The sequence below is a fragment of the Poecilia latipinna genome, unplaced genomic scaffold (assembly GCF_001443285.1).
Source record: "Poecilia latipinna isolate Pla-1442-1.1 unplaced genomic scaffold, P_latipinna-1.0 Scaffold164, whole genome shotgun sequence".
In the NCBI taxonomy this organism is placed as follows: Eukaryota; Metazoa; Chordata; class Actinopteri; order Cyprinodontiformes; family Poeciliidae; genus Poecilia; species Poecilia latipinna.
Window position 1 is genome coordinate 396,663 of NW_015112780.1, and position 14,048 is coordinate 410,710.

Below are 14,048 nucleotides of genomic sequence, written 5' to 3' on the forward strand. Positions count from 1 at the left end.
TTGGGGGGGGTTCCCCTTTGGGATCAACAAGAGTGGGTTTTTTTTTTTTTTTTTTTCTTTTTTGTTTTTTTTTTTTTTTTTTTTTTTTTTTTAATCTTAAGATCATGTAGTTTTATTACTCGTGTGTTTTAGGTTGTATTTGTATGTTTATATACTTTATTTATTAACCATCAAACTACTTGGCAGATAAATGGGACAAAATTAGAAATAAAAATAAAGAGGTGTGTACATGTATCCCCCCTGCTGAGTCAGACAATTAGAGCTGCAAGCCTTTTAAGGGAGGTTTCTACCAGCTTTGCACACCTGGAGAGCAGAACAGCTCATTGAGATAGTATCTAAGGAACATCTTGCCGCAGATTTTCATTTGGTTTTACGCCTGAACTTTGACTAGGCCATTCAAACTCATAAATATGAGTTTATCTAAACCATCCCCTGTAGCTCTGTTTGAATGTTTAGGGTTGTTGTGCTGCTGAGGAAAAGCTCGTTTACAGCATGAACCTGCCACTGCCGTGTTTCTCTGGGCTGGTCGTATTCCTCCACACCTAGTTATTTCATAAAAGATCTAATCTGACCAGAGTGTATCCCACAGAGTTTTCCCTTTCTTTGCTTCACGGAGAAACATTATTGTGGAGTGTCGGACAGAGCAGGAGCTTCTTAAAGAGACAGAGGCCCGATTTTAAGGCGAAGTCATATTTCTTTTAAGGCATGTTATACAGAATTTTTGTTACAACTGAATGTAACATACTTGCTTGATTGTGTGATAAAAATGTCACTATGTGCATGTAAAATACATAAAACCACACCTATAAAGCAATAGATTATACTATATTTGATTTAAGGAGTCTAAATACAAAAGCACACCACAGTTTGTAAAACAGTCAAGCTTGCATTTCAACTCAGTTTATCGATCTAGCACCAATCCACAACATATTGGGGATGTTTAATAACATCTGGTTTTAGTTGCCGACATGGACAATTCTGAATTGATTAATAAAAGTCAGAGCTCGGTTCTTTTTATGGTTATTTATAACCCAATTTTGAGAAATGCCAAAGGCAGAACTTAGAAGTGCATCATTATAAAGTTTATCGCAGCGTCTCTTGCAAAGCTTTGGCGACAGTCTGCAGTTTTTGAGAACTAAATCAAAGTGATGGGATCTCTAAAATCAGGCTAAAATGTCTTTATTTTTCTTAGTGTAAACAAGTTAGCACAGCGCTAACAGCTATGAAAATGCATCGCTTTGAGACTCTTATCCACTGACCGGTTTTAAATTGAATCTAATTTGCATCTGGCAAAAAAAAATATGGTCTTCTACTCATCTCCTACTCTCTCTCTCTAGTTTATTAATTCAGCTTATGCTCACTTATCAGCGCAAAGTGATTCTTTTTTTTTTATTCAGCTTCAGACCTTGTTAGGACCATAGGACATGGAGGAGCATGGAGGACTGTTTGGTGACTAAACCCAGCCTGCAGCCTGAGAGTAAATTAAACTAGATGCCTGTGCCGTCCCTCTCTCTCCAGGGCAGCTTCCAACACCTTGGTTTTAAGTGTGTGTGGAATGCACCGTCTGCAAAAGTGTGTGTATGTGTGGAGGGGTTTGGGGCGGGGAAGGGTGGGGGGTAATTCTCCCACAGTGCTGAACAGAAATCAATTAGTGTGGTGAATGTGAGGGGATCGACTCCCCCCCTCAGCCCCTTTTGTTATTATGTGTGAAACAGCTGCTACCACTGAATACTTACATGTCACACAGCAACACACACACGCGCACACACACACTCTTAGATGCACACACCACTGTAGGCTGAACAGCAGTGGACACAGCACACACAGCGGGGCAATGAAGAGGGGTAATATTGTGTAATTAAGGATTCCTTTCAGGCCGAGGGAGAGTTCAAATAGAGCTGCTTGTCTGGCCAGATAGAGTGAAAGCTCTGCACCTCTGTATGTATGTGTGTGTGGGGGTGTCTGTCTGTGTGTGTTCATCTTGAATTGAGACCAGAGACACATTAATCATTAGGGAAATTACCTCTTATCCCCCTCCTCACCATCACCTCCATGATTATCAATAAACCGGCACCCTGAGAAAGAGCAAACACTTGTTCACAACTAGCCCTCTCACACAGACACACACGCTGTCCTTTCGTTGTCTCGGACCCCTGTCTTTGGCAAAATGAAGGATTTGTTTGTTTCCTGATCCGCCCAATCCCCCTATTTTTTTTTTTCTTAAAACCCCTCCCATCTAACCACGGTTGCCATGGCATTTAACAAATTATTGCAATTACCCTCGTCATGCGGGTCGCCCCTGGAAACGGGCTGAGGGGCAAGGGAAGAAAGGGAGGGGTGGATAAAGAGAAGGGTGAATGAAGACCAGAGAAGGTGATAATCCTGTTTTGAACAAAAGGTCAAATTGTTGAATAGTGAAGCTTTGATTAAGCGGAGGAGGTACAAAGTGGACCCGTTTGAGCTCTTTTCACTGTGCTGGTCTGTGTGAGAGCGTGTGTTTGGAAAGTGGACCGGTTTTCAGGTCTGATCTCCTTGGAAATGTGGACTGATGAAACACAAGAACCAGACAGGAGTCTTTCTGGTCTGTGTGTGGGACTTTGGCGGGTTGGATTCTTGTGGGAATAGTTCGCTTTAGGAGTGGAGAACAGCTTCTTAATTAGTCCATTTTTATTGATGGAACATGTTAAGAGTATATATATTTCTTACAACTTTAAAGCCATCTTCTCTTTTGTTAGGCAGCTTTTGGAGGAAGTTTGGCCAAAAACTGTTTTATCTAGTCACTAGTCTTTTTTTTTTTTTTTTTTTGCCTGTTTGGCAAAAAAAAATAATCTAAATCATAGATAACAATAAGTAGAAGTTTCAGTCCCAAAAACTTTTTTTAATACATAATAATTCCCCAGTTACCTACAAAGCCTAAGCAGAGAGGTCCAACTCACTGAGTGAAACGCATATATCTAATTTGTAAACCTAACGCACATCGACTTGAATTGAACAGAATAACCAGGGCGTCAGATTATCCACAAAAGCTAAAAACAAATTGTCAAAATCAAAATGTTTTCTTTTTAGATCTGATCTGATTATCACCAGGAGAAATTGTCAAATTGTGATCACTTGCTGTCTGATTGGTGCATCACCAGCTCTGAGTACTAAGTGCATTTGAATAGTTGCATTATTTAATATTCATATAATTCATATAATTTTAATTGTGTGGAACTGAGGAAAACATTTTGCATGCAAACCTGCAGTGACGCACACTTTGATCTAAAAAAAACCCCATTTTAATCATGTTATGCTATAGAATCAACAGAAGAATTTCTGACCCTTTGAATAGGCATTGCAGCTCTCTGGTTTTGGATAAACCAACCGGTCAACAGAATGACCGATGCTGCTGAGTGACAAGGAAAGGAAGATCCTCTTGCAAGGAACCAAGTTTGAGTGCTAGCAATGGAGAAATCTCCAACTAAAATCTAAACAATTCAAATTTATTACAGACGTCTTGTTGAATCTGGTTGTCAAGTTAACAGTTTACACCAGTTCTCAAACTGTTTATAACAAGGACCACTTCAGTAAAGATGCATTACATCTACTGCTATGTTGAAGAATATTTAAAGACATATTTGCAGCAAATCTATTCATTACTATTTGGAGATGTTGAAAATTTTTTCAAAAACTGAAGAGAACACGAGACCGAAAGGTCACAAAGTCACACTAAAGGATCAGCAGAAGTCTGCCAAGTCTTTTGAGCCACAGTTTGAGAAACATAATAAAATTTCAAGACCAAATTGGGAGATGGAGAGTTAGTTGATTGATTCAAAACAAGTTGATGTTGATGGAAATGGCATAAATCCATTCTAACACAGTCATGAATACAAAAGTACTAAATGACATACATTTCAATCAGTTTGTTACAGATACTGCCAAATAAGTTTTAGTGAACCGAGTGAAATGTGTCGGCTTTAAACAGCTTTTTAGTGAAGCGTTGCGGGTTGGAGGGACGGCGAATGTGACCACAGAATGATTCTGGAGCATCACTTTTTACTTCATGCTGCGATACAAAACTAAAACCACTATGCAGTGTTTTCAGATCTGAAGCCGCAACCTGCAACAATGTGACGCAGTAGAAAGGTTTTTGGAGGAAATGGGAAGAAAGGAAAGCGTGCGGACAAAGAGGAGGAACAGAGGGAGGGTATATTTCGTGGTGGGCCCTGTCGTGGCCTGGTCTTGCCTCTGTTTGGTTAAATTATGTGGAACTCATTTGACGTCTGCATTCAGTGTGTCAGGTATCCACTGCTATAATTATGCAATTATGAGCCTTTATTCTCTCACGTCCGACTGTACACCCCTCAAGCCCCCTCCCCCCCCTCGCTCCAGCAAAATGCCTCAATTAGATGTTTTTCTTTTTTTTTCTTTTCCCTTTTCATCCTGCCCTCACTACTGATGTGCTTCTTGTTTTTAATCCTTTATGCGTGGCTCGCAGGTCTAATGCACTTAATCTTACCTTGATTTTTATTTTTCTGCTTTGTGCAAATAGCTGTGGGGTCAGCCGAAGCTGGGCAGAAGGCCACTGTGGGAAGCTTTTCCTCTTTTGAACCTCCTCAGTCTTTAATGTGTTCTAATTAATTCATTGTGATGCCCGTGAATGGTGACAGATTGAGTGTGATACAAACACGTTGTTTGTGTGTGTATGTGTCATAATAGGAACAGGAATGTGTGCAAAAGGTACTCCCACGAACGCACAACTAAAGAAACTCTGCAAACAGCCGCCTCCTACTTTCACCTGTTATTTTTTCATCTTTATGATGCATTATACATCATCTGTGTTTATTATAGGAGGAGAAACATCCTCGTTTCCCAGGATGCCCAGTTTTTTGGGGGCTTTTTTTTACAGAAGGGTGGCTAAAGGTTGAGGTAATTAGACCTGGAGCTGGGATCTGTGGGTAAAGCTGTGAACTCTGGGACTTTCTAATTGATTTGAGATGTGTGTGTGTGTTTGGTTTTCATTTAGAAGAGATTGGCTTTGTCTGTGTGTGTGTGTGCGTGTGTGTGCGTGTGCGTGTATGTGTGCGTGTGCGTGTATGTGTGTGTATGTATGTGTGTTCAGCCTGTTTGTATGTTGGCTAATTTTATATACCTCTTACATTTTCTGGGTGTTAAAGAACTGCTATTATTATTTAAGCAGATTTGCATCCTAGCAATTGGTTGTTAGAGATTGCACTACTTAGCCTTATCAAAAACAGTATTCTTCTACTTGATTGTGATTAAACTGATTGGGTGATTACATTCTACACATAAATTTGATTTTTTTTCTTTTCTTTTGCAGCACCTTGAGACACTTGTTGTGAAAAAGCATCCTTTAAAAAATAAATTTAAATCAAATTGAATTGAACAATATTGTGGTATAGCTTGAAAGTATTTAATGCTTTTGGTGGACTGACCCATAAAAACGAGACCGAGCTTATTTACATTTAAATAGACACAAAGCTGCTCCATTTCAATATGTTCTTTTTGCACTACAAGGAAACAGTCAGCACTTTATTGATGGTTTATTTTGTTAGTTTGTCCTCAACTGACCTCAAACCATGATTTTTGTAAAAGCAGAATATTGCTATGCACTTTATTTTTGATAAGAGGCTCAAAATAGGTCTGTAGTCAAAGCTATTGTGCACGTTTTGTTTGTTTTTAAAGTGTTAAGAATGAGACTAATGGAACTGATTTTGTCTGTGTGTGTTAATTTAGTAATGCCTCTGTTTTTTTCTTATTTAACCTGTTTTAGATCACTTTAAGTTGTCTTCTCGTGCAATCTGCAGGTGAACTTTAATATACAGCTAATATACACTTGATTCTTATGTCTTTACTCAGAGCTTGGATCCATGAATGCTACCAGCGAAGCACAGGGCGGTCCAGTTTCAGTCTATAAAAAGCAAGTTGCTATTAGCAGTACAAGCCACTAACAATGTGTTTAGCACCATTATACGCATTCAAACACTGAAGGAAGTGTGTTTTACTAGTGGGTTATAAAGTACTTCGTTAATTCTTTGAAATAAAAGCAATTAGAAATGCAAATAAACAGTTTATTACTGCAACCTTTGTGCATTTTTAGCTCCATGGCAGCCATATTGAATTTGAACTCAGGGTTTGACCCAAGACTGACTTTCAAAATATGTATATTAAAAGGAAATTCTGGTTGTTTTATCCACTGGTTAATCTTAGTAGAGCTGTTCTGTCATGGTGCCTTTAAAGCTAACAAAAATCCTGTGAAGATTTGTAAATCAGCTTCAATTCAGTCCTCAGGAAATACATTAGAAATATAGTACATTACATAACTATACTCCCCTTACATAATGGGATGTATGATGCTGGATTCAGGAAAATGAGACGAGTTTACGTTTTTGTGATACTCTTGGAAAAGCAAAGAAAAATCAGTTTTGAATAATTGAGTCCGATTGAAATTAGTTTTTTCTTTTTTCTTTTTTTTTTGTATATTTTCAAACTATGTTTTAAAGGATCTCTGATCAGTGCTAATTTTAGGTTGAGACAGTAATTTGATTAAAAACCAGAGCTGATCAAATGCACCTCAAAAAACTGCAATAGCCTCTTAGTTTAGCACCAAAGAGCAACTGTAGCGCTATTAGCAGCTAACTGTTAGCATCTCACGGGGGTCCGTCACTCTGCTGGAGGGGTCTTTAATTCGTTTATAACAGAGTATTGTTGACCAGGCCTTACCGGAATCTGTCAATGGAGCTATTTGAGAACTACTTCCTTCCCTCCTTCAAAATAAGAGTCCCAGCTGGTGAACTTACAGCACTCACCTTATCACCTAGCACCATATCAGGATGCTATATTTGTAGCATAAATGTGTTTTACCAAAGTTGTGTTGACAACAGGCGAAGAACTTTGACAAGAAATTTCAAGCAAGAAGTTTTAATGTTGTTTCACCCTTTGCCTGCAACTTTTTGACACAGAAGATATGATCTAATGTGCCGTTTGATTAAAAAAAATGTAGAAAAATCAAATTGTGTCTGTATCAGCGCTGGTACAAACAGCTTTGTTTTGTTTGTTTTTGTTTGTTTTTTTTTTTTTCATTAAAAGATACTAAAGTTTGCATGGCAGGTTGAATAAACTTTGAAGACAAAAATACATTCATCAACTATTTTCCAACTCCTCCTGTTCAGAACTGATCAGGACACCAGACAAAGACTTAAAAATCAATCACAGAACCCGTGCAGCCCCTATGAGTGAAGGGGTGTGGACAGGGAGACAGGTGCTCCGGTTTATTTTGAGTGAATGGAAGGAAGGAAAGATGGATGCAGCAGAGAAGCAAAGGCGTTGATGACGGTGGGTCTTATGATCTGTCATTAGTTGGGCATTAACCCCCTCCACCCGCCTTCCCAAAGCCCCCCTGGTAATGACAGGGCATAAGAAGCAGAGAGGGGGGAGGAGGAGTCTGGAAGAGTATGGGGAGATTGAGAGGGTTAGAACGCAGCACCTGCCCAGGGTCGCCGCCTCACCCTAGGAGGTCCTAACTACTGCCGTTTTGGCTGTCCACTCCTCTGCCTGCGACTGAGCAGCATGTTGACACTCATACACGCCGAATAATCCGAAACGTAAAGGAAGACAGCAAGGCGGGACGTCAAGTCAGACGTGCCACCTCTGTTTTCTTCCCCTTTTCTTTGCCCATCTGACACACTTGTTTGTTTTTTTTATGTACAAACCATTTTTTTCTCTTTCTTCCTCAGAGTACTTTTGTTGTCAGATTGTTGTGCTGAATTAGAGCAGCTAAATGGAAGCAACAATTTTCAGCAAAATTTCCTCATTATGTGAAACTGCTTTTTTTTTCTTCCCCCCTTAAGTGTCTCCAGTCAACAGAAGTTTTGTCAATTTTTTGTAGAACATATTTATCGAACAAATAAATGGCCACATAAAAACGTTTTATAAACAAGTAGTCGGCTGCAGCTCGAACATCTATTTAAAAAAAAAAAAATCTTTTCAGTTAAAAGAAACTGTTTTCTTAAACATTTATACTTGGGGACTCTTTTTTTAACGTTGGCAAATAAGTTGGACTAATAAAAATATCCAGATGTTGAAAATCATTCAGAAATTACAGAAAAGAAATTGGTGCATGTGTCACTGTCGCAGCTATGCACAAACTTTGTTCGGTCGATTTATGTTTAAATTTCATGCTTTATGTCGCCACATCACAGTTTGATTTTACACATTAGTATTTCGACTTAGTATCTGAATGTACATGCTTTCTATGAGATTTAAAAACTGCTTTTAGCTTCTTTATTGCAGTCTTGACAACTTGGAAATTAAGTTGAACTGAACCTGTGATTTTTTTTTTTTTTCTTGAAATATATTTCACTAAAACAGACTTTTTCTTCTTCAAAAGACCAGTTTTTAGTGTGGAATAGTATAGTCTTTATTTACAAGTGCTGAAAACTCCAGGACATTTTGCAGTAGAGTTGATTTATTTTAGTTCAGGTGCCAAAAAAAAGCAGCGACGTGACCTAATCCTATCCTGGATTACAGTTGAAGCAGTTAAAAGTTGAGACCTAATGTCCAGAATGTTACGAAAACATCTGTAGACATTTTCTTAACTGAATGCATGTTAACTTCTGAGGTCTTTCAGAAACCTATCTGAAAATATTCCCTTACTGGATGGAAATGAATCTGATCTGGTCTGTTTTGCCGCACAGGGCTGGTTGGTGTGCGAAGACCAGGCCTGCCAGAACAGAACCAGGCGCCTGCCGATCGCCTTCTCCCGACACGGACCCATCTGCCCCGCCTGCACCCGTGCTACGCTCAGAGCTGAGGTAATGCCCCCTCAGTTTTATGCTCACCAGAGGTCTGCACTTCCCCGCTGTGCTGAATAAATGCGCTCTAGTGTAGCGGTAACACGCACAAAAACACAACAGAGCTGCCTCTTTGCTCCTTGGGCGACGCCACACTCTGGGAACTCTTTGTGCTCTGTAGGTCTTTTCCAGATGATGGTGCTATGGAGCTGCAGTCTGGCATCTCCTCATATGTGCTGGATATCTCTGCTTATTAGCGTCACATTTCATCATATGCATGACATAATATCCTTTTTTGTCTTGCGTCATGTGTATGTGCGTCTAAGTGGTGGCTGGTGGTTCAGCCATTAAAACCACCTGTCTGTGTGGCTCTGCTCCCATGAACACTTTGTTAGTTTGACCACTGGATTTGAGAAAAACACTCTTCCTTTCAATTTGAGCATGACATTTCTCTGTCCCACTCTCACTCTCCTTGTTTCCACCGTCGCCTCTCTTAACTCTCTCTTTTCAGGGTCTTTTTTTATATATATATCTGCTCTGCTCCTGTGTGTCTCCCCTCCTATTCTGGCTGCTTTGCTCTGTCTGGCGATGTGGCGACAGGTTGTAAACCAGAAGGCCAATTTCTGCTGTCACTGTAGCCACTTAGGCGGCCATTGCTGTGCCTGAGGGCCGTGGCACTTTAAACTGCAGGCTGAATACAACATTTAACTTTTCTCTGCTTGCTCATGCAACATTTTCCTTTCCAAAATTTGCAGCCTGCCTTTATTTGACTTCTCTTTTAACTCCTCGGTCCTTGGACATGTCTTTATGTACATATTTGACTGACTATTGAAAAGAAAGGCTGTTTGTATTTGTTCATTTCTCTTACCAATGTGGAGGACATTATTGTTTCAGTAATTACACAGTTAAAACAGTACAGCTAATGCATTTTGCCCTTGCAAATATAAAACTGCCGGTTAAGGACTGTGTGTCTGAACTTTTTTTTATTTATTTATTTATTTATTTTTGTCATATCCCATAACATTTATGTGCTCTTTCTGTTATAAAATAGTGTTAAAAGTAAGAAGAAAAGATTTGACTTAATATTATTTGGTGATAATTTACATGCTCAAACACACAGCTGAGAGAATTAACCAAACTGCTGAAAGTGTAACCACAAATAGATAGTTTTATACAAATCTTACTATATCTTGAGACATTATTCAAACATTATTTTTTATTTTTATTTTTAATTCAACTCTGTATTTACAAACCCAGCAACATATTAGAATGATGTGGTACCTTCTCACACTGACCAAGTAATGCGAGTTACTGAATAACCTAGATTTGTTCATTAGTGTTATGTATTCATTTGGACGATTGTAATGCTGCTAACTCGGCAAAACGTCCAAAACTCTTTTACTTCATTTTATGTTAAACTGCTGAACTGATCCTACATCAGACCACCTACATTACCTTGTAAACGTATTTGTACTCCTTGAAAGTTTTCATGTTTTTCCACCTAAAACATTAATGTATGTTTTTTTTTTTTTTTTACTAGCACAAACTGGGCATTTGAGCCCACATGCTAATCGCTGTGTGGCTTCTTCACCACCTTCACTATGAAACGAAATAGTGGCAGCATAATGCAGAGGGTAAAACTTTCAGCATGCACGGGAAAGCTGCAAAACATTTGAAACTGAGGCCAAAGATCACTTTGAAGTAGAACAAGGACCTTAAACCTTCTGCCAGAGATACGATTGAAAAGTTTAGATCAATGCATATCAATATGTCTGGATGACTCAGACACTCAAACCCAGTTGAGTATCTGTGGCAAGACTTGAAACTGATCTTTACAGATATAGATATAAATAATATTAAAGACAGCCAACTGTAATTCCTGCTATGATATACTAACTTATTTAAGCCCTCCTACAATCTGATCCATTAGTTTTACCACCTGTGTTGAACAACAGTAGTTGCTATATATTTGGAAGGTTCCCATTATCATGCTGTGCTAAATTACTCCTAAACTTTTAACAACTTTTTAAACAAAAACAGATGCTGCAATGAGATGAACGAATAAATATGCAGACGTTTGGAGTAAAGATTATTTGGTTTGTTCTTAAAATGCTTCTGTAATCAGCACAAATGTTTCAATTTGACATTTAAGTTGTCATATCAGTAACCTAATTTTCCCGTTTCTGTCTCTGATTTTATTCTCTTTGACTGATGTTGTTGTCAGCTGTTTAAAGCTCCATTTCAGTGTTTATCCTGCCATCACTTCCACTTTATTAACACACAAGATATCAGTTTTACTCTATGCTTCTACGGTAAACTTGATAATTATATCTTTCACTGATGGGACATTTTTTTCAAACACCTGTTGCTAAAGATTTTGCAGAGGGATGCAAGCATAAAGTCAAAGTGCTATAATTTAGTTTGAATATTTGTTTTCAAAGTTAAACATTAATGTAGCAGAGCAGCGTTCTTTGAAAGCTTCCACAAATGTCTCAAAAGACATTTTGAGACATTTTTTTTTTATTAAAGCAAAAGTATCCCTAATGCTTTGTGATACATAAAGGTTTCCAGTGTTCATATTCATAAATGTTCAAAAACTCCAGATTTAATTTAGAACTTGGTAATCAAGAGACAAAACTGAGGGTTTGCCAAACACAACTGCTGCAGTCTTAATCTGAAGTCCATTTTTCATCCCTGTAATTTAAGGGTTCCTCTTACTACCTACAGCTTTTAAATAATCAAATTATTCATTAGTCGATTTGTCTTTTTTATGCCTTTAATATCTGGACACTAAATGGCTCCTTTTTAAAGTCTATCGGCCATTCAGCAAAACAAGCATCTGCCCTGCTGAAGTGCCCTCAAACCAAATGCTTAAACCCTAATTACTGCCACTGAGCTCTCTCTCTGTTGCCTACTTTCCAGGAAACATTTATATTATGGCTCATAGTCGGCTAATATTGGCTGCTCAGTATATGCTAACACAGTTGTCTGAATCGAGCCGGTGCACGGAGAGTAATAGCCCAGCAGCTTACATATTTAATTGGTGCTAATTATACGAAGCACTCAAGAGGTCATTCAGTGGCTGTTTGAGCTGGCGGTAGTCAGACTGCTCAAAGAAGGGAAGAAGAAGAAGAAGAAGAAGCCACCATTTTCCAATCAGACATGCGATTTCTTTAATCGAAGTTTGGGGTTGTTTGAATGTTTCGTCTGATTGTCGCTCTCCGGCTTTATTGAAATCTGTCGGGGATATTGAGTAAATATCAGCGTTCTGGGACGTTTCAGTTCAGAAACATCCCGGCTATGCCTCTGCATTCCTCCTTTGGTACATTACCCATCGCTTTGGGCTCCGTCTCTTCCCTTTCCTCCCTCCATCTCTTCTCTCTCGCTCTGCCTCGTCCCTCTCTTCCCCTCCCTCCCTCTCTCTTTGGACACAGATTCAGAGCGTGATCTGATCTCCATGTAATGGGAGAGTAATAGGCACTCTGCCTTGATTGGTTGGTAATTTGGGGGAGTTGTGCACAGGTGCAATTTGTAATATTTTCAGTAAATTAAATTTCTTTCTCTTCTTCTCTCGCTCGCTCTCTCCATCTCTCCTCTGAGCTTCATTCCTTTCTTCCCTCGTCCATTCTTAAATATCTGTCCTGACTTTCCTTTTCTTTTCCCTTTTCTTCCTCTGCTCCTTTCTTTTCCTTTCTTTCCCTCCCTCCTTAGCTCTTACACTCATTCTGTCTTCTCTTAGCACGTTCTCTCTCTCACACACTCTCTCCTCCGCCCTCGCTGCCTCTCCCTCTTTTTCTCCCCTCGTTTTATTGATGTACGCTCAGGCGCCCATTAGAGCTCCCTTTTTCCCTCTAGTGGAAATTGCAGCATGTTAATTTTCACACAAATTACGGCAATAGCAGGTATCTCTATTTGATACATTATAGCGGGAGCAATCAGAGATAATTGAGTGCCTTTCAGAGGGAGACGGCTGCATTCACTGCCGGCTCAAAGCTGCCCCATTATCGCCTAATCGCTCTTTAAACACTGAATTTTGCCGAACAAAAATTCTTGTCATAATTTTGCTTAAGTGTATTTGGAAATCACAGTCCTTTGAGCGAGGATAATTGAAATCAAATCCCTTTCACTGGAGCTGACATTTCTACATTTCCCCCCAATTGAAATTAATTTCAAAAATTGAGCATGAATATCTTCAAATAGCAGGCAATTATGCCTTTCAATGGGGAGAAATTACCGGTGCTGAATCGTTTGAGGCTTGCGGGCGAGAGCACCAGTTAAATGCCTTTGTTTCCCGCCGTGTTTGCCTAGTAAAGATTTACATATATTGACTCATTATGGTGTCTTGTGAAGCTGATCGGCGTGACTACCACAACCGGCAATAATGCTCATCGCATCTGAAAAGCTCAAGAGTTTTAAAGCCTCGTGGCCTCACAGCTGAGGGGGAGAAAATGTATGTTTGTTTCTCTCCGTCTCCCTCCCTCTCGTTTTTCTTTCTTTCTTTCTTCTTTTTTTTTTCCCTTTTTTTTTAACCTGCAGCTGCAGTTCTGCGAGGGCTTAGATGTTGCAGCTTTAGAATCTTTTACAGGGCATGTTTGCAGGAACGCTGAAGGAGAGTATCGACGAAAAGCTTGCAGCCAGAAGCCGCGTTTGTGCTTGAATCGCAGAACACTTGGGGGGTGGAGGGGAGGTGAACGCGGTTCAACCTGGCTCTGCGTTAGAGCGTTAGCTTGTTTTCTGTGCTTGCAGAAACGGTTATTACCTTTTTATTAACCGCATATCTCGTGTAGTAGAGCGACAACATGGTGCAGAAAAGTTCTTCAGAGGTCGTGTGTTGATCCACGTATGAGATTCTTGGCTAGTATGACAGTATTGACATGTATTAAGCTTAGAAACGTATAACCTGATCTAATTAGCTTTGCTACCATGTAACATTACCATTTGCTCGAAGTTATAGCATGAATTGTAATAGTTGTTTCTAAGAAAGCTTGCTCTTTGCCGTGGTTCCCGATGTGAGATTCTGTTTAGAAATTAAACCAAATAACTAAAACCAACCTGATGCATATTCAATTAATGGCTGTTTATATTCTAACATAAAAGGAACAGTATCTTCTTGTGAAAGAAACAAGCATAAATCTCCTTAAACTAAGATATTTCATCTTAATTAGATTTCAGTTTTTCCTCTGTAAAAGCAGCTACAGTAGCTCGGTGTTGCTACTATTCGCCCTTGTATCTTGTCCCAGTAGAAACACTAGCATG

General features: G+C 39.2%; 1 protein-coding gene across 2 annotated transcripts in view; it reads left to right on the top strand.

Annotated features, from left to right (window-relative positions):
* Nucleotides 1–14,048, top strand: part of pola1 (polymerase (DNA directed), alpha 1) — a 60,265-nt gene that overhangs the window by 29,215 nt on the left and 17,002 nt on the right. For both annotated transcript variants that reach the window (XM_015029826.1, XM_015029827.1), the window contains exon 35: nt 8,697–8,813. In XM_015029826.1, coding sequence (XP_014885312.1) covers nt 8,697–8,813 — 117 coding nt within the window. The remainder of the gene's footprint in view (nt 1–8,696; nt 8,814–14,048) is intronic.